The sequence below is a fragment of the Xiphias gladius genome, chromosome 1 (genome assembly GCF_016859285.1).
Source record: "Xiphias gladius isolate SHS-SW01 ecotype Sanya breed wild chromosome 1, ASM1685928v1, whole genome shotgun sequence".
NCBI lineage: Eukaryota > Metazoa > Chordata > Actinopteri > Istiophoriformes > Xiphiidae > Xiphias > Xiphias gladius.
Genome location: NC_053400.1, coordinates 20,198,751 through 20,219,586, shown reverse-complemented (window position 1 = coordinate 20,219,586; position 20,836 = coordinate 20,198,751). Strand labels below are relative to the sequence as shown.

At 38.6% G+C, this 20,836-nt stretch overlaps 1 protein-coding gene across 5 annotated transcripts in view; it reads right to left on the bottom strand.

The window, feature by feature from the left end:
• dennd5a (DENN/MADD domain containing 5A) overlaps window positions 1–17,543 on the bottom strand; it is a 35,855-nt gene extending 18,312 nt beyond the window's left edge. For 3 of the 5 annotated variants that reach the window (XM_040124276.1, XM_040124294.1, XM_040124311.1), the window contains exons 1-4: window positions 17,291–17,543; window positions 6,634–6,705; window positions 5,667–5,776; window positions 4,136–4,820 (exon numbers count right to left, since the gene is read on the bottom strand). In XM_040124276.1, coding sequence (XP_039980210.1) covers window positions 4,136–4,820; window positions 5,667–5,776; window positions 6,634–6,705; window positions 17,291–17,390 — 967 coding nt within the window. In that variant the 5' untranslated portion in view covers window positions 17,391–17,543. The remainder of the gene's footprint in view (window positions 1–4,135; window positions 4,821–5,666; window positions 5,777–6,633; window positions 6,706–17,290) is intronic. The other 2 variants (XM_040124284.1, XM_040124303.1) reach the window with 1 other exon arrangement.
• Between the last annotated feature and the right edge of the window lie 3,293 nt (window positions 17,544–20,836).

The following is a 20,836-nucleotide window of genomic DNA, read 5'->3' as shown; positions in this document are numbered from 1 at the left end:
TTCTGGGCTACACTGCCTCTGCCTGATAAATGTTGTTTATTCCTCCAAAACACTCGAGTCGCTAACAGCATGTGACAGAAGAGTTGTGCAACATGACTGTCTGTTATTGCAACGGGATTACGTTGGTTTTTTTTTATGCCTCAGCTCTTCTGGTTGCTCCCCGAGTCTGATATCCATCAGCTGCCCCACGCCGCATGATAGCCAGTCCTGTTGTGTTTGCAGTAACTGGAGTGTAACAACACAGGTTTATCCAAAATTTCAGCATAAGCGCTGTTAGCAGGCATAGCTGAGGGCATGGTCTGATGCATGATTTTACCCAGCTGATAGAAATCACCTGCTGCAATATCACTGGCTGGTAAGAACAATATGACTGAAAGTCTGGAGCCACAGAGAGCAGTGAACTAGCAGTTTTCTGCCCTGTGTGATGCAGGAATCATTATGATAAGCACAGGCCCTGTGCCCTTGGAGCAAAGTGGACTAACATGACATGACAAAAGGAAACCCCCAACCCTACTTCAGTGTTAACTCTTTCCTCTGGTCTTTGTTATTCTGTTTTCTGTAAAGGTAAGGGTGGAGTTAGAGCAATGACCAACCTTAAAGGAATTATCTGTGATGACACACAAGCTCTGTCCAATTTTTTTTTAAGGATAGGATCCTGTGAACATTTTGTAGACCAGACACACTGTAACAGGATGACATGGTCTGTCCCATTTCAGATACTACAAAATCCGCCAAGACTTGGGTCCAAAAATGCTTGTATTTGGACGACACAACTGGTGTATCCTTTGCAGCACTCAGTACTCTATTATCCATTGAGCAATGGGTAATTTTTGGCAGGGTATTTTTTTGTTAAGGAGCATTTTGACATAGTGGTAGCCCCATTGTAAATGTCACAACTAATATCGTAATCTTGGTGAACTAGTAGCAATAAACCTGTCCCTGTTTACCACTGGTATTTTGAGGACACTGCACTGGTGATAAACTTCCACATTTTTGAAATTACTGTCTGTCTGACTACACTACCAGTTTGGTCTCCGTGTGGCTCGACCATCTCATTTGAGAGGGAGGTCCTCTGAAGGACCTTTGTGGCCTGCTTCCTTTGGAGGATCCAGACTCTGAACTGTGAACACAGCTACAGTCAGCTGGTCCTGTGGCTGACGCTGAATTCCTTTTTCATGACTCCACAGAGCAACACTCCTTCATGTTCAGTGTTTCACACTTGAGTCAACTGGTATACATGCAAATATGTGTCCAGTCCTCCCCATCTGCATTCCCGCTCTATCCTGTTGACACCTACTGTATGTTCAGCAGCAGCTCTGCCTCTCCTGTTATGGTGCCAAAATAAATACCTTTCCTTCATTTGGTCATGTGCTGGTCCATGAGAAGAGACTCTCACCCCAGGCTGGGCCTCCCCCTCATCCCCACTCTCAGCAGGCTTCCTCTCCCAGGACAGGGACAAGAATACTAACATCACCCGTCTGCTCTTAAACTAGGTCACCATAGTAAGAAACTACTTTGGCTCAAGTCACAGAGTCAAGTACTGCTGCTTATATACACAGATGCATGCCATGAACATTTTATAGATGTCCACATTGAGAACTGGTTGCAGCTTGGGCTTGATGCGACACTTGAACTGGTAGAACCAGGCTAAAAATACACTGAACACTCAGAAGTGAAACTGCTTACATCTCAGCAATATTCTGATTAAACAAATTGTTTGACAAAATGTGTCCTGAGCTCATTTAAACCACCTCGGTTTCTACCATGGCAGTAATCACTAATTTACTGATTAATCTGATGATTACTTCTTTGATTAATCAGTGAATAGTTTGGTTTTTACAATGTCAGAAAAAAAGCGATTAGTCACAATATCCAAGAGCCCAAGATGAAATCTTCAGATTTCTCGTTATGTTCTGACCAACAGTCCAAAACCCAAAGTTTTACTATATAAAATGCTATGAAACTAAAATCAGCAAGTCCTTAACGTTTGAGATGCTGAAACCAGAAAATGTTTGGCTTCTTCCTTAGTAAAGAATTAAGCAATTAATAGATTATTAAAATATTAAAGTTGAAGAAAAGTTGGTAAATTTTGGTCAAAAAGTACAGTGTGATCATCTGTATGTGGCTGAAAGACAAGCTGTATCTTAAGACCACAGCCACACAACACACTGTGCTGAGAGAGGCTCAGCCTCAAATTTGTGCTTTTAAACTTAATCTCAGATGAAGTCTGGATCTGTGTGGCTGAAATGCGCATTGTGTAATTGCAGAATCCTCTGTTCAGATCGCTCCGTCACACCCCGCTCTCCCTCTCCCCTAATCTATCCTGTCACTCTCAAATGTACAAAACACATAAAGACAGAAAATGCCCATGAAAAAATAATAACAAATAATGGCTTAATTGTAACATGTCACAATGCTTGACACGAGTGACACATGATGAGCTTCCCGTTTGTGAGGGTTTGTGGGAGAAGCAATAGACAGCATTTCAACATCTTTCTTTATGGTTTCAGAGAAAAGATGCTGGCCAATGTCTTTTTTTTATTATTCTTTTTTTTCTTCTTTTTTTTAAAAATCAGAGCTATGAATTACGGTTCTACATTTAGCACAAAGCACACAGTCGTCGCCTTATTTGCAGAGCATCCCTCTCCTCAGTGTGTGTTTGAGTGTCTTTTCCTAACTATCCCTCATTTCTTCTCTGTGGAGGATTGCCAGGGCTTAACTCTTCACAACATCCCTCACACATTCTGCAGTGATGAGCCTCATGGAGGGGCAAAAAAAAAAAAAAGGGATGATGTCACTTCCAACCAATAATAATCATCCTGCATCACAGCCATCCTCCCTGTTTCTGGGTTGCCTAGCAACACCACAGCTTTCCCCCTTAAGAGCTACTCCCCCTGGCCCCTGGCGTTTTGTAAACCATTTGCCTTCTCTTGCCATTGAAATGGATCCAATCACCACACCAGGCAGAGCACCCTTAAATGATTTTCTTGTTTCTCCTCACACACACACACACACACACACATTCACACAGAGTGGTGAATGCCACCTTTTCTAAAAAACCTACTCTGCCTAGCTAAGGATGGTATGGATTAACTGAATATTTACTGTACAGTTACTACTTAATAAGTACTAAGAGCAATCAAGCTCTCTGTATTTTATTTTATTTTTCTTTTTTAAATCAAAAGCTCCTATGAAATTAAGCAACTGATTTTAGACTTACTGTGTGTTTTGTTTAAAGGATGAATCACGCTCAAGACAAATCACAGCTAATAAAAATGGCCTGTTTAGCCCAGCACCTCAAATGTGCACACAAGACAAACCTACAGAGCAATTCTCACATTTAAAAAAAAAAAAAAAAACTCTTTTATGTGACTCCTGGCAACAGGAGCTACCTGTAATGGGTGCGGGGACTAAGATTTACACAAGCTGGGACTCACACTGCATCATTTTAATGGAGACACACAACAGGTTATGTAATCTCCTGGATAATAGTTCTGCCATGCATATCAAACGTTTTTTCGTAGCCTCAGTTCATGGTTTTTTGTTCCTATACAACAACCATTTCAGACATTTTAAAGCCTGCAATTTCTGAAGTTGGCCATAGAGTTGTATTGTGGAGTGACAGTGTAGCAGGGACACGAGATGCAACATTTTTTTTCTGGGCGAAACAGACCATGAAAGTGATGTTGGCCAAATTTATCTTGATAAGAAAAGGATGAACGAGCTCAGCATCCAAACAGTTTTGTGTTTGCCACTGAAGACTACATTGAGTTAAGGTTGTTCTATTAAGCCCTGGTGAATTAAACAAGAAACACAAGGTATTCAAGGAGCAACTAGGAAATCTAAAGATCACCAGGAGTTAAAACAAGACTCTGTCAAAACCTAGTATGTGGCTGGACCCTCCTATAACTGTTTGCTTCTCTCCTACTCTCTGTGGTCACATATATAGTAATTTAATACAGCTGAATTCCCAATAAATCTGTTCTATTGTTGACTATTTTTATTATTTGTTTTTAAAATGGTTTTTATTGTGATCAAGATGCACAGGTATTTTTAATCAATGCCTCCTAACGGGACTGGATGGCAAAGGTTAAATGAAAACACTGAGTGTAACAGTAGCAGACCAGGTACTTACGCTGGGAATAGAGCAGTATCTGCATCTCAAGCAGGGCACAGGTGAACAGCTGAAGAATGTTCTCCACGCCCAGCAGATTAAACATTTCACTGATTGCAAAGTCAAAGAGTGGCAGCTCAGATGTGCTCGGCCTCTGACACACCACAGGCCCGTAGACGCCTGAGAACTTGAGGGAACGCCCGGAGGGTGGCAGCGGCACCTCGTAGAGGATGTTGAAGATGTAGCTCTCCAGTGGGAGGGGTGGGGGCTGAGGGGAAGTGACAGCCTGGTGAAGCTGCTGCAACACCTTCCTGCAGGCCTGAGCGAAGGCCATGGGTGTAATCAGGCAGATGCACTTCGACACGTACAGCGTGTCACGGCTGATGTCATACGAGTTGAAGCGCTGGAGGCGGGAGATAGCAGGTGCCGCGTGGAGCACGGGACGAAGTTGGGAGTGTTGGTGACGCTGGTCCTCGGGACCTTGTGGTGAGGTGGGAGTGTGCAAGATGTCGTACTGCTCTGCGTTGTGCATGTGGTAAAGAGTCTGCATAGCACTGCAGATCTGCTTACTGGTCACCTCCTCGAAGAAGGTGAGGGCAAAGCCGTAGGTCCGAGAGCCGTCCTCTCGGGTGATGATAAAGGAGTGGAACTGAGGCTCCCGGGAATCAACCTGCGTCCTGAACGACAGACCCTTTGGCATGCAGAGCTGTGAGAGGACAGACAGGGAGATGATTGAGAGGGACATGAGGCTACATCAGAACCTAATTCACTGTTGAGAGGAGAAGTTGATAAGGACTTACATGAGCGCATTATTCCTGTCATATTGAAAAATTCAGTGGGTGAAAATTATTTTGGGCCAGGGCCATTTTACACAACTTTGTTGTCCAAATTAAAGAGCACTTAATTATAATGTCTGTGCCCTTAATGCACAGACATCGTGTCTGTGCAGTAAGTGCAGAGCTGGAGTCGAAAGGCAATTAGCTTAGCTTGTCATAAAGACTGGGAACGGGGAAAAAGCTAGCCCGAGTCTGTCCAAAATTAAAAAATGAAGCCTACCGGCACCTCTAAAGCTAATCACTATGATGTTTCTCTTTGTTTAACATCAAACGTGTTTCTTTTTCTTTACACAAGCAGTTAAGTAAAATTAAAATTTGAGGTTTTAAAGGGAGGTATGTCATAACTACTATATGACTAGCTGGGCTCGCCACAAAGTTCAGAAAGTAGTTACACCACGTAGCTACTCAGAACGTACGAAAGCACATTTCCCAAAATTTTGAACTATTCCTTTAAGGATTCAAAGCAATCTAACAAAAGTGGTTACTGATATTTTTCTTTTTTGCTTGTTACTATTGTATATAAACGGTGGAACACGTTTCAATGCATTAAACACCAACTTTATTTATGTGATTTTGCATACATTTTCCATATCAAAGGAAAAATATTTATATTAACTTTAATGGTGTGACACCAATTTCAACCAATTTCATCACCCAGTCATACTATTATTCTTAGTGGATGAGGTGGACATGTTACAAGTGTACAGAGATCATACCATGCCAACTGCATCCTGATCAAATGGATTCCACTCGACATTGTCTGGATAATGTGCTAGAACTTTGGATTTAAAGGTTCTCCGCAATGGACTCTGCTCAAAATTCTCACCTGAAAGTCAAACAGAGAGAGAGAGAGAGAGAGAGAGAGAGAGAGAGAGAGAGAGACAGCAAAAACAAAAAGGAGACAAACACTTAAACATGTTTCCAGATGTAAATGGAGGAGCAGAAGAACAGTTTGATCAGAAGCAGGCTTAAAGTGCCAGGCACAACTCCAGAGGAATGAGCAAGTCAGCATATTTGTCTTGAGAGGAAGATTGTATTGCATCATATAAAGCTGTCATCTGCATCCCGCTCCAGAAAGTAAACTAAACAAAATACTCAAGCAGGTAGCATTTAATACTCAAAAATAGCTAGATGTTGTGGATTTTAATGCTTTCTGACAGCTTTAATGGCAATACAAAGGAACACACAAAATAATCAGTCATAAAAAGGACAAATTGAGTTGATTTGAACCCAGAGTAGAGCAGAAGTGATGCACACACCAAGGCAGTACTGAAAAGTCATTCAGAGTGTAGGGGGAGCGCAAACATTGACAAAGCAATGCCAATGCAGGCAGCACTGGATTTGTGTGTGTGTGTGTGTGTGTGTGTGTGTGTGTGTGTGTGTGTGTGTGTGTGTGTGTGTGTGTGAGAAACAGAAGCAGTGGTTGTCAAACATCAGCTCATTGTTCAGCTACTGCTGAAGGATGTGAGGGAGAGGGAGGAGGGGGCAAGAGAAACCAGGAGGAGAGAGTGCGCAAAACAGAATGGGCAAGTCCCCACACCTGTGCAGAACATAACTTTGAAAACTCAGAATTTGAAGTAACATAAAGGGGGAAACAAAACAAGGTGTGCCAGGTTAAAAGTTGAAGGGTTAAAGCTGAGCTCAGGTTAAGAGGGGGAGGAGTGTGTGTGGTGGGAGGGTTACCTTCATTTGCCCCCGCCAATTTTCCTCTGGCCCCATCTCTGAATTTAGTAGCCTCTATATACTGGCATAAAGCTACACAACAAATAAAACAAAAATATAATTAAAAGCCTGGTTCTGGATGGGTAGCGCATGACTTCTCAGATTTTATGCAGACACATCCTGACAGCTCTGCTCTCAGAACAAGCTGCACACAGACACAGGACATTATCGTGTCTTTGTCAGGTGGGTATGCTAACTCAAGCCAGCTGGTCCGGTTATGATGTAAGGAAACAGTGTTTCTGTGTCCTCGTTTCTTCTTCTTCTGGAGATCACGCAAATCCATACTGCTCTGAAATGGATTATATTCTCAACACAAATTTACTGGAAAAGAACCAGCCAGTGTGTCAATAAAATGAAGAGTTTCACGTCACGTTAGCAGCTCTGTGAGGCTGTACAAGAGCACAGCAGTGCTTTGCACTAAATGCTAATGTCAGCATGCTAACATGCCCACAATGACAGTGCTCATATGCTACTATTTCACTGGCATAATGTTTAGCATGTTTAATATAAGATAATATAAGAAATCCAAGTAAACAGCAGGAATCTACAAGTTATTAATCTTACTGTGTTTTGTGCTGGCTATGATCTGTGTACCCAAAGCTTGATATAGTTCATTTGTCTGTGTCATCTAAATCCATCATTGTCAAAAACAACTAAAAACCAGATAAATGAGCCCCAGCTTTGCACTGGGTGACATGTTTCTTCATTACCATGAACATGGGCACTGTAGTTTTTTTTGAGTCAGTCCTACATACAGCGTCATGCTGCTGTAAATACTCACTTCCAAACCAAATGTGTATTAATCCGCAGCTATAAATAGTCCCAAACAAATACTTTCTCTTCTCCTTTTTGAGGAACATTTGCCAAAAACTACAGTGCCCGGTTGATGTTGTTTTTATTTTAAATTAAACCATATAGAGTATTTGTGACCTGTTTTTTTTTAAATGTATTTCTTCAGTAAGGATGAATACTGAGAGCTACAGACAATTTCATACTGAAAAAAATTTGATCTAATATGTGTATCAGTCAGTAAACAGTCGTGGGTTATACTATAGTGAATGGCTTGTGTTGTATTGCAGACTGACTGGCCCTGGAGCTGAGTTAGATTACCTAACATTTCACATAAAAAAAGACCCATTATATGCAGCCACACAATGCTTTTTGCTGTCCTCTTCATGCATGATATTTGCCAAGCACCAATAAAACAGTCTTGCTGGCAGAAACGCACACCCATGCAGCATGTCAAAGCCAAATGTGTCTGTGTGAAACACGTCGACTCTTTTCAAGTTCTACCATGTTAGCTTCAAACTAAAGCTGCTCTCAGGATACAGTGGCCTTGTGAGATGTGAAACCAGGACTTTCCTTACTGGCCTTTTTGTGAACTTTGTGTGGAAAATCCATTTTCATTGCACTTATGGCGTGACTCAGTGATTACACACACACACAGAGTCAAGACATGATGACACTCTCAACTCTCTTCACTACTGATTACATTAGTTCTTTTCTCAATTGTTGTAACAAGACATTTATGTTTAATCTTGGAAAACATCTACTGAGAATCCTAGTTGTAAATTTGAGAATGGTGGATTAAAGAGGTTGACAATATCTGACAGTGAATCTATTTGTGATTCAGTATCCTCTTACTCCCATGGTTTCTTTTTCCCCACTCGACACCTGCAGACAGGAGGTGTCGAGTGGAGATACAAACAAGTTCACATTAGACTCTACGTAAAGTGAAACGAATCCTGGCGAGGGAGTACACGTTTTAAGGATTAAGTGGTTTAATCTGTTGGTTACATTCATAGCCAAAATGTCCACAGGGAAGAAACTAGGCCAGGAATGCAACTCAGACTACAAAAACGTCAACAACCAAAGAGAGGTCAGACAGTAATAATATTATTATTAGCAGGATTGATGGAAATGATTCAGACTCCACAATTAATGTTCGATCCCCATATTAAGGCATAGAATTGTTTGCTGACTTTGTACAAAGATGATAAAAAATGCTATAAGTGTATCGCTGAAATAACAAACCGCCTTTTCATGAGCATGTACATGTAGGTGAAATTCCAATACAGAAAGTGAGACATGGAGAACAATGAGGTGACTGAAGCTGTTTGCAAACTCCGTCACAACAAAGTCAGTGATGGATTACAGTAATACAACAAACATCTGGAAGCATCTGGCCCTGGAGCAAGTTGGAGGCAACATGAAATCACAAATGGATATAGTTAAATGGCAATTTTAACTCCTGAAATGGAAAATATAAATGTCTGTATAATAAGTAATGCAGATGCTATAATTAAATGCTTAAATAAAAAAGCTTTTCAAGATAAAATAATAGTAAAGATATTTTGCCTTTTACTTTTAATTCTGGCAAAATTATCCTCCATGCTGGTGTTGTCCCTTGTACACCTCGACTGTCACAGGTTTACAAATAAACTTTTATTTTTAAAGAATTATACTGACATTGTAACTGACGTTGTAACTTTTCCTTGTTTTTCCAGCTGACTTGAGGCAGTGCAATTGGCCAAGACTACACAGGTATTTGTTACACCCAGGGTCTTGGTAATTAGTGCTAATTACAAGCTAACTTCTCCACCTGGGGAGTAGACTCATTGACTTGATCGCCAACAAACTCTACAGTGTACAGTCTGCAGCCCAACTTCAGTTTACTGAAAACTGGCACACCAACATCGCTGTCATAAATCATTCAACTGAGTAGTTCACACCATTTAGCTGCCAAAAATTCCAGCATCCTGTTTGTGGGGTAGCTTTCGAGCAAAAAAGTGGTTAGGTAACTGTCGAAAAAGGAAATCTTTTAATTGCACTGAACCTGTTGGAAACCCAAATACTGATATTATATAGTAGCCTAGCATAATTTATCTTCTTCTCCTCATTAAGAAATACAAATAAAAAGAATGTTTGAGATACTTTTCTTTATCTTTCAGTGATTCTCACCTACCTAGTGAAGATGCATTTGATCTTACATAAGGATGGCTGTTAAAGAATAAGGGAACCCTTCAAAATCAGTAACTGTATCTTTTCACATCTGGATTATCTGGGTTTGTTAACTGCTACCATTAAGCAAATTAACCCCTGTACAAATACTGTAGCCGCAATCTCGGTTCTGTGCTTAGGAAACAGTCCCTCCAGCCTGCCAACCTGAACCTGGTAATATTACTTAATCAAAATGGTCTTTAAACATCTCTGAATATAATACCAACACTATTAATACAAAATGGGTGTTAGTCCTAAGACATCAGATAATTTTATTTTTAAGTCTTTCAGGTAGACATTTTGAATTTGTCAGACAAGGAAGAGCACATGTGTAACTAATAACGAAATTAACTCCAGGACTGTCGGGGTGGCTCGTCCAAATGTAATGCAATCATTACTACTGTTGTTAATTGCACTTGTGCTTTCCTTTGACACGTCACCATGTCTACTGTGAAAAGGTCTACTAATAAAACCTTCTGACATAGACCAGCTGGGAGTTATTGACATTTTCTGATGCTATTTAACGTTTGTTCAAGTCCATAATATGTATAGACACAGCACTAAAAAGGCCAACATGAACATATACACTAATGTGAGTGACATGGCCTTTAATCATGAACTTGAAATGAGAAACAAAGCCAATGAGAATTACAAATATCAAACGCACGTAGCATGACAGGCTGAAAATTCAGCCCGGACAACATCTGTCAGCAGCCACAGGATTGGACTGCAGAGAAACTTAACCTACAGGAAACACACAGTCTTTTAGACAAGAATGTGCAGGTTTAATCACTGACATGACAGGAAAGAATGTAAACCTCCACCTTTCAAGAGCAAATCTATGCTGGAGCCATCACAAAGTCTTATCCAAGCAGGGACCTGAGCAAGGGAAAAAGACATTTCTCCATAGAGAATGAAAATTACAATCATATGTAGAGGAAATAAAACTCAGGAGTTTCCTTCAGAGCACATTCAACTCTGAATACAGCAGATATCACATAAATTAACACAACTGATGCTGCATTATTAAGAAGCTAAACAATCAGGGTTTCAGTGAAAAGACACACGCTGCAAGTAGTTTTATAATTAGCATCCGAGTATATTAGGTTAGGTTAACTACTTAAATCAAGATGAATGTGTAAATACAGTCTATTGTGGGAGTTTGTGTTATGTGATAAGAAATCTAAATACCTAATTAACCAAGGCCAAATATTATGATGAAGCTCATCATTGGCTGAAATAGAATTGTGAAGTGGGACTAGCCCCTGGTCCCGGGAATGTTCTTCCCCATTCTGTATTCCCATTTCTAATTTTTCTTTTAATGATATCCTAAATGGTACCTAACACAGAAACGGACTCTCATCAACAATGTAATGATCCTATTGATTTATATTATGACCACCAGTTTTCATTATTTCAATTTAATTTCTAAGAAATCATGTTTTGTCTATAATTTGGCATGGCGGATATGTCTGATTACAACAATACCCATGAGCCTCGGCTGCTGTGGCCATTGAGAAGAAGCAAGTCAGGCGTGCGAAAACAAGTAGTAGTGAACACAAAAGGCTTAATCAGTGAAATTGTGTACAAAACAGCATTGTAGTTGATAAACTAATCCAAAATAACCAAGAATCTAAAAGGGAAACATACGTGGCATATGTAACAGAATTTTAAGCTCTGTAATTGGATGTTTCTTGACGAAATGTACCATGGGGATTGTAGTTAACTTTGCCCCCAAAGTTTTTATATTCTCAAGTTTGTAACTCTGACTTTTTTTTCAAAGAACCAGATATTTTCAAACTCAGTTATTCATCTTTTGTACTGATGATTCAACTAGGAGAGTATAATGTCCACCCAAGCCACAAAAGAGCTCCAACTGTGAGTCACATATCATTTCTATGGGAAAAATGAATGGGGATGTCATTTCTGGAAAGAGAAATAGCTACTACCACTTTGCAATTCTATGATGAATTGATTAATTTAAATAAATAAATAAATTTAAAGCCCCATGAGCCTATGAGCCAGGATTATCTATCTGCTTACTTAAGGATATGTCCTGAGTTTTTATTAATTTTTGCTGTTAAAGATCAAGATACACTGCACCCTCAAAGCACTGCGAGATGTCTACTGAATTTTCAAACTGCATCCAAAATTTCCCTAACGCGTTTTCAAGCGGATTTTAAAAACACTGACGGGAGAGCCCTTTACAGTCCCATAAATAAATAACTCTGCGTGAAAATATGGAAAAGCACATTATGCATTTAAAGCCAGCTCTCATGTTGAGCCATTCATCCTCATTTGTTTGCTGAGTAGGATTGGGGGAGAGAGTCTGCCTGGGAAATTCAAAAGGATATTTAGCATCTGAATAAGTGGAGCCTGTGTACGAGTGTACTCATGTTCCTCAGCTCCCTGTGTTGCCAGTGTCGCTTGTGAGGCTGGAGGGTCATACATATGCTAATCAGGTCCTCGCTGTGCTGCCAAACACTGCGCTCCAAGGAAGTCTTGGGCGTTTCTTTGCGTTTCACTGTACATGAATCACCACTGCATCATGTAAAAAATGCTTCTGTTAAATCACTGTAAAACCACCAGAGAGTTTGATATGGCTCAATGTATTCACAGTTTTGTAAGCAAAGTTTGACGCCAGGTCACTCTGATTAATTCAGTCATTGGGCGTATAATGGCTGAATTCGTCATAGTGAGTTACTTATAGGCTGTACTGCCTCTTCACTGTTTCATGACATTTTTTTTATGATGACCAAAACTGTTCTTCAGTTACAACTGAGACAAGCTTCTGTTTAGAAAATACGAAGTGTTTGAACTAAGTGCAACATTTAATAAGGCTGAAAGTCAGGATTATTTTTTTGTCAATTAATCTGCCAATTCCTGCCATAACTCTCTAATGCCCAAGGTCTCATCTTAAAAAAAAAAGAGAGACTTTTTTTTGACAATTATCAAAACATTTGACGATTAATTTTCTATCTACCAATTACTTGACAAATCAATAAAATATAATTATAATTTCCCCAAGCTCAAGGTGTCATCTTCAGATTCTTTGTCCAACATGACAATTGGTCCTAAACTCAAGATATTCAGTTTACTATATGACAAAGAAAACCAGCAAACCTTCAGATCTAAGAGACTGGTACCAGACTGGTTTATCGAAATTTAAATTTATGCAGTTTCCCAGCATTAGAACTTTTTGTCTAATCTACCCACATTCTCAAATTAATGATAATAGAAACATTATTGCATTTTGAAATATGTACAGTATTTTGAAATCATACTGAAAAGACATAGGAGAAGACTGAAGACTTAAAAAAAAAGTGATTACAACTACACTAACAATGAGACACTACCATGAACCTTTATTAATTTTTTTGAGTAGGATGCAAAACTGTGAACTTCTATATATACTTATAGCAGATTTTTAGCTGACAATCGTATGTAACCTGTAACATTGGAATTTCCACACCATTTCCTTTTCTTCAACTCAAAACTGAAACAGTCAATAAGGGCAAGCCCCTAAACCCTTTCTACAGTAAACAGCAGCAACATGCAGTCAGTAGAACAACATCTATGACATTTGACCACAGAGCCACAGTTTGTGCTTCTTTGCAAAGTTTCAATATATTTATCTAGTCAGAAAGGAAATCTTATCACAGACCTCACCAAAGATTTATTGTAACAGAAAAAATATGCATTTCCATGCCATAATAGCCATTTTAAAATTTGAAAAGTGATTTGAGAACATTATGAAACTACTACTGTAATAATTAAAATTATTTTAAAGGCGAGAGGGGAAGCATATCAATGGGGTATAACTGTATATTAAAACTTTGTTTTAAAGTCTGTATTTATTTATATCTTTTACATGTGTCAAAAACAAACATTGTGTTCGCACAGCTGATTACAGCTGATTTAGTCCTTAAGTTGAGTGAGACATGACACCCGTCTAATCAGCTATATTAACTTACAAAATAAGAATTTTCCTTTTTTATGCTGCTGCTACACAATACTACGTAATTACGCTCCGAAGAATGCTAATTATATACCAGTGTTTTTTTTGTTCCACTCTAATGCAAGGCTGACATTTCAAATGAATTTTTTCTCGAGCATTTTCGAAAAGCTGTCCATTCAGGGGTGGAAAACATGAGCTTATGTGGATGGAGGGCCAAAACAGAAAGGAAAAAAGCGGCATTTTCAGATTTAACCGCATCAGTGTGGACAGTACCTTAGTCTGGTCAAGGTTGTGCTCAATTCAAAATAGAAGAATGTATTTTCTTGAACTTCGATTTGTTTCATAAATTTCAAATGAATATGAACCAATCTTGTAAACAGGAACATGAATTAAAGGAACTAAAAATAGGAAGTACAGGGGTTGAGTCTTTGAAAACTAAAAGCAGACAACAGAAAATCTACAGGCCTCTCACTATCTGCTGAGTCACAATAAATCACACAAATACGGGTCTGAAGTCGATCCCTATTAATCACTTTGTTGTGAGCATCAGCTGTACAAAAATTTTTTTGTTTTTTCTCCACAAGACTAAAAACCAGTCCAAAAAAAAAAAAAAAAAAATTCCGACAATTTGGACTGTCCCAAAGAGTGTAGAAGCAGTACCCCGGTCAACAGGAGCTTACACACCTTAATACAATTACTAACAAACAGGCTTTAAGCTACTTCACATTAGTAGATTTACGCACCACTATCAGCAGGAGTCTGACCTTTAGTGACAAAAGTGAGTACTTTATCTCTCTTGGACGTAAATGCACTGTTAAATACATCATTTGAGTTGAAGCTATTTGATGTCTTTGTAGACCTGTTTGCTCCCTTCAACATTCAGGGTTTTCCCCAGGACATTTCTTTAGTAGAGGCTGTGGAAAGCACTGAAACTATTTGTGGGGGAAATGTTGCTGCCAGATATTTACATACCCTCCAAATGACCACAAATCTCCATCGACAAAAGTCTAAACATTATTATTCCGCAAACACAACTCCCATCTCCTCTGATGTCTTGGGTCTGTCATGACTCCCAGAGGTGACAAAGACCCAGGAGTATTAATTATTCTCTTTATTTCCCCGATGGAAGCACCTTTAGGGCAAACTATGCTGGCCTCACAAACCCGGAATCTCCAATGCACCCATCTGTCACTTACAGGACAGATACATACATCTCATAACCAAAAGTCCTCAGTTACACTGGTTAAAGCCACGAACAGTGAAGAACAATCATCGTTCAACCATCAGCATCCTCTACAGTTCACAGAGTATGTGATTATTCATATATTTCAGTCTGCAGAACAATTTCTAAAGGAAAATGTAATCATTTTTGAGCAGGTTGGGTGTTGTATTGCTGCAGTGAATATCTTGACATCCGATTAACAGCATATATGACCATAAAAACTTAAAAATGTACTTATCAAACTGTGAACAATTTAGTTTTTTGTAAAAAGTGAAAAATTCACATGGGTTGTCCATCCTCTAGAGCCAAAAACTGGCTCTTTGGGCCCGTTCTTTTGTGACGAAATGTGCAGCTATGGTAATATATCCTCTCACGTGACTGCTCCTTCTGTCAGTTGTAACAGACAGCCAATCAGCTTCACAGGGTGACTGCTTCACCTCGTTTTTTAAAACGTCTTTGTACATGGTTTCACTCAACAACTGCAGCTCCTTAGGTAATATCTTGGATTAAATGTGTTTACAATTTGTCAGAATGATAAAGATGTTAAAGCTGTGTGTAGTGTCCCAAGTGTGTCTTCTAATAAGTTGGAAACAAGGACAATAAAGTTTAGAAGAAGTGCCCTCCAAAGCTAGTAAGTATTCACAATCCTTACACACAGGGAAAACATATGACCATTTATGATATCAGAATGAGTGGGCAATATGTATTAAAACTTCTGTTTAGTACATCTAATTTTACATCGCGCTATCAACAGATATCATGAAATATGACGTTTTCTGGAAAATTGAATGAGAAAGTTTATGCATACCATGTGAAGGTCATTTTTTGTCTTATTCAGTGAAATTACCTAACAAATAAAGAAAGGTTATCACATTGATACAGAAATCCGACTAAAAAACTGCACCATCTCCAACGATGCTCAGAAATATTAAAAGGCATAACTACCAATAGGATATACAATATCGTCAAATCTCTTTGGCTAGACAAACTGATATTACCTCACAGTATATATTGTAGTAATGCTTTATTTTATAGTTTCATTATTTCCTAATCATTTTTTGAAAGTTTGTTGGAGAGAACCAGGTAGTTTGATACTAATTACAGGAAAAACAAGACAACGTTCTGGCTATGACTGTTATTTAAGTAAGTTCAATGAGTTGTGACTTCCAGATGAATTTCCATGAAAGATTCATTAATCATTCATTTATTACTGGAAAATTTCTTCTTCATTTATGCCGTATTGCACGTTTGATTGTAGACACATTTCGCATGTGTGGCTCACCTGCTATCCTCTTAGTAAAAGTCTCAAGGTTGTGCTAGCTTAGCATCTGGAAATAACTGGAAGTGTACCAACTGATCACTCTCTATTTTCGATGCAATTAGTACCAAACTGTGTGGTTCTTTCCAGGAAACTTCTCGGGAGATTATTTGGAAATAAACAGGAGTTTTCCGGATACGCAAAATAAAGCATTATCTGAAATGTTATATTGCTAAAAAACGTAATCTCTTGTCATATAAAAATGTGCACTTGAAACATCTGCTGACCAGAAATGTGGTATGAGAGAAAAACAGCGCTGTTGCCATGCCATAATTTCCCACAGTTCATGCTCAGGGCCCAGACTATCCAGGGACCCCCCAGGCCGCAGTTTCACATGCAGATATATTTGCACATCCTCCGTCTTTTCGATGCAAACACATGCTCATGCAGGTAAATCATAACAGAAAGATACACAGTCCCAGAGACAAACAGGATTATATAATTTGTTTGTGAGGGGAAGGGTGTGCCCTCTAAGGATGTCACTTGAAAAGGATGGTTACATGCAGAATGTGGATCTCTGGTGGATGCTGAGGATGTCAGGGGTCGCCTGGGGGGGGTACATTTTTACCCTGGGGCAACTGGCAGGTTAATCCTTGATACCTGATCTCCTCTAAACAACCCGCTGATAGCCCCTATGACAACACCTTCCGTTATAATAACGTTGGCTCGACACCAGTGTTATAAAACCAATCAACACCAGAATGCCTGAATTAATGAGATAAGTGTTGCTCACGTAATTTTTTTTTTTTTTTTTTTTTTTTTACCGCGCGGTGCCAGTGTCGGATCAATTTGATGTACAGAGTGGATAAATCAGTAGGGAATTTATCGACAGTCTCTGACCTGAAATTCATGTCAGCGCGTTAAAGAGACATTACAAGCCAGTAATCCCCCTCGCCTCTCATCGAGCATTACAAACAAACAGGCTCAGAGAAGATGAGCTAGGCCTAATGTTATGTTATAATCTTAATAACCTGCGTTATGTGTTACACCAATAAATATACGACAGGCACGTGTAGGCACCGTAAAAAGCTAAACAATAACGTTCATATGATGTTATAAGACCCTTCCTTATTTGCTACAGCATCAGCCCGACATTTATCCCGATGGCTAACTGGCTTACCGGACAGTTCGTCGGGTTCCAGCCCGCTTTCGGTGTCGAGTCCGCAGATCACAAAATAATCTGCGAACCGGCAGGAACCGGAGCTGAATCCGGTGGTCATTTTGAGACTGGTCCGGTGGTACCCTTATCCCCTCAACAGGGAGCATATTAAAGGGACTGGGAGAAGTGGTTTCTCTCTGCCATCTCGGATGCTACGGTACTGCGAAGCACGAAAATCACTACCGACACTAAGCTCGCCAGTCTGCTAGACGCTAACGCTAACGGTAAAGATACATCCGGCCGGGCTCCTTCACAATAAAACACCGTCGCTGCAACGTTAAACAGAGTAGAAACCTGAAATTGCAGTATATTGATTTCCTATGTAACGTTTTTTGGTAACATTAATATAATCTTCTTTTTTAAATTATTGCCCTGTTATTAATTAATCTTTTAAGTATCTCGATACCGTTGTAGTTTTAATCTTATATTCTGCTTTGAGGGTGACTTTGAATCTGTACAGGGACAACAGAAAAAAGCCTCTTGACTAACTGTGGCGTGTTTGCAGCAATGTTTATATAATGTGCACTATCCTTGTTAAATAAAAAAATTAATAAATAATTACAAATAATACAGAATATTACAGTATAAACAAAAGCACAAAGGGATATATAGTACTGTGCAAATGTTTTAGTCACCAAAAGTAAAGTGAAGAAGCTTTCAAAAATAATCCCACGAATAGTTTTTATTTATCAGTTAACGTCATACAACATGCAGTAAACAGAAAAACACCAGTTTTCCTCAGTACACTTTTTCAAGGTATTTAGCAGGTAGGTTTTTCCAAGCATCTTGGACAACTTGCCACAGTTCTTTTGTGGATTTAGTCTGTCTCAGTGTCTTCTTTGTCTGCATGAAATCCCAGACTGACTCCATGATGTTGAGATTAGAGGTCTATGGGGTCCAGACCATCTATTGCAGGACACCTTGTTGTTCTTGTCACTGTAGCTGGTTCTTTGTGACTCTGGCTGCATGTTTGGGATCTTTGTCTTGCTGCAGAATGAATTTGGGATCAGATGCCTCCCTGATGATACTGCATGATGGATAAAGTGGCTAAAACATTTGCACATTACCAAGTGTCTAAGTACTCCTTTATCCCCAATTTACCATCTAATCTTTAATTTTTTAAGAAAAAAATAACAAAATTCCACATATTTAGACATATTCGTAAAGTCATGACACTCTCTCTGTTATTAATTCACAAACTATATGTCACAACAGTCCTAGTTTTGGTTTCCATTTAGAGAAATGAGCACATGGTGTAATTTTTCAATTTGGGATCAATTATTGTCTTATTTTAAAGGACATTTCCATAGCTTCCGGTTTTACGAACTACTTTCGATTTACACATCCATAGAAATGAGAGTCTTGCAGTCGAAATGCATTGTGGTCCATTAGCACCACCACAGCTGTAATTATCCTGCATTAAATCCATAGTGAAACACCAGGGTGATACTATTTGTGAATGAACCTGGCAGGGATTATTTATACTCAGCTGCCAAAGTGCAGCTATGGTTATTGTGAACTGGAAACAGTATTCTGTTCTATTCTATTCAGCACTTTGCTTTGAGCCAGTGGATTTAGTGTTTGTAGTTATTTACTTCTAGAGGAACACTGAAATTTGACCCTCTGTTTTTTAGGTTATGTAAAGGTCTTTCATTGGCCTTTAAATGGATCATAGAGTACAGCAGTCTATAGTTTATCAACATTCTTGTAAAAAAAAAAAAAAAGGATGGATCAAAATATATCTGTGAAACGCACAAAGTGAACAGTGCTGAATGTTAAATAGAGAAAATTGTATATTAGAGCAAAATTAGTTCATTTATCTAAATGTTTTCATCTTTAAAAAGTTGTCTTTGTCCACATCAATTATCGGAATGTCCATATATTAAAAAAAATCTTTTACCTATCACAAAGCAAGGTTAATTTGTCATTATTAGTCATCCCATTTCCACAGCATGTATCTGATCGAGGCAGAGAAGGAATAAAAAGTTGGCTATGATCAAATCTACACACGGATCCTGTTTTCCTGCTCTATAGTTAAGAAACATCCTAATGTGGTCATTTCTACCAATGTTCAGATTTATTTTTTAAATGTTTATTTTTACATTTGAAATAAATGCAAAGTTCCCGTTTAACCTATGAGCATTCACACCGCAGGACACTGTACATTAGGTGAATGTCATGTTAACCAAACAGACCACTGCTTAGCAGGTGTGTTACAATAACACCATCTGGTGGCACTTTTCTTGTGTGAGACTTGATATGTACAGAGTGTATGATTACCTTTGTTAATGGTAATGGTAATAAACAAGCTAGTGTTTAACTGTTAACTAAGCAGTGGGTTGGGCTAATGTCAATGTTTTTGTTGAAGTTCGCTGCATTTTCTATGATCCTGAGAAGCAAAAAGGGAGCCCAGTCTATCCATAAGCTTAATGCATAATTGCAGGGAATCCCCTAGTTTGAAAAATTATGCATTCATCATCTGTAATTTCACTTTGTAATAATACTTTGTTGATAGTTCCCTGCTGCTGCAGGATTAAAAATGTGCTCTTTACAGATAATTCTCACAACGCAATCATATTCTGTAAAGATACTTTTAATGATTCAATAAATATAAAAAAAAAAACCCACACAAATTTGATTAGATAGAACAGAAATGTGCAATCTGTAAACACTTCATACTGCAATACATCACTGCTCAGTACAAAATACTGCCTTTTGAAATGTTAACAGGTTACACAAGAATTACCTTACAACATCTTTGATAGTGTAATAGGACAAAAACCACCAATAACATCTCATTCGAGTATTTGTCCAGAATAGCTTTAGGTTTAAATAGTTTAATAAAAAAGTAAAAAATAAAAAAAAAGGTAAATTAAGATCTATCTTTCATTTGTTGGCAGATTTAACGTTATGCAGGACTAAGATGTTGTTCATCTAGGCTTCTATTTAAACATGAAGAAAAAATTTAAGGGCCAGTTTATAGCATTTACTTATTGACTTAACCACCTTACCAATGATGCATTTTCCAAGACGACAATGAATTTCAGCTGTACAAATGCAGCTCTGTCAAAAACCAGTCAGAACCATAAAAACAACCCAGCAGTCTTTGATGTAGCATTAACTCCTGCTAAGACAATTATGAGGGCAGTCAATGCTAAGACATTGGTGTTGTTCAAAAACTGTTCAAGTTTTACATAAATTGATGTTTATGTAGTCATTTCAAATCTGGGTTTGAGAGGTTGATAATCTTACAGTAGTATACAGTAAATTATTTATTATTAAGACATTAAAGTAAAAACAGGAAATCTCAAAATGAACCAAACCAACTACTTCTATAAGTGTGCAATTTTAAGAGATTTAAAAAAAAAAGTTTCATATAAGATTTGTTACCTCCATGTACATTCACTGCATCAATATCTCGGTGACTGTCCAGAAAGTTTTTAAGCAGCAGTTGGTACACAGGCAAAAAACAAAAAACAAAGAAAAAAATGAAACAAACCACTAACA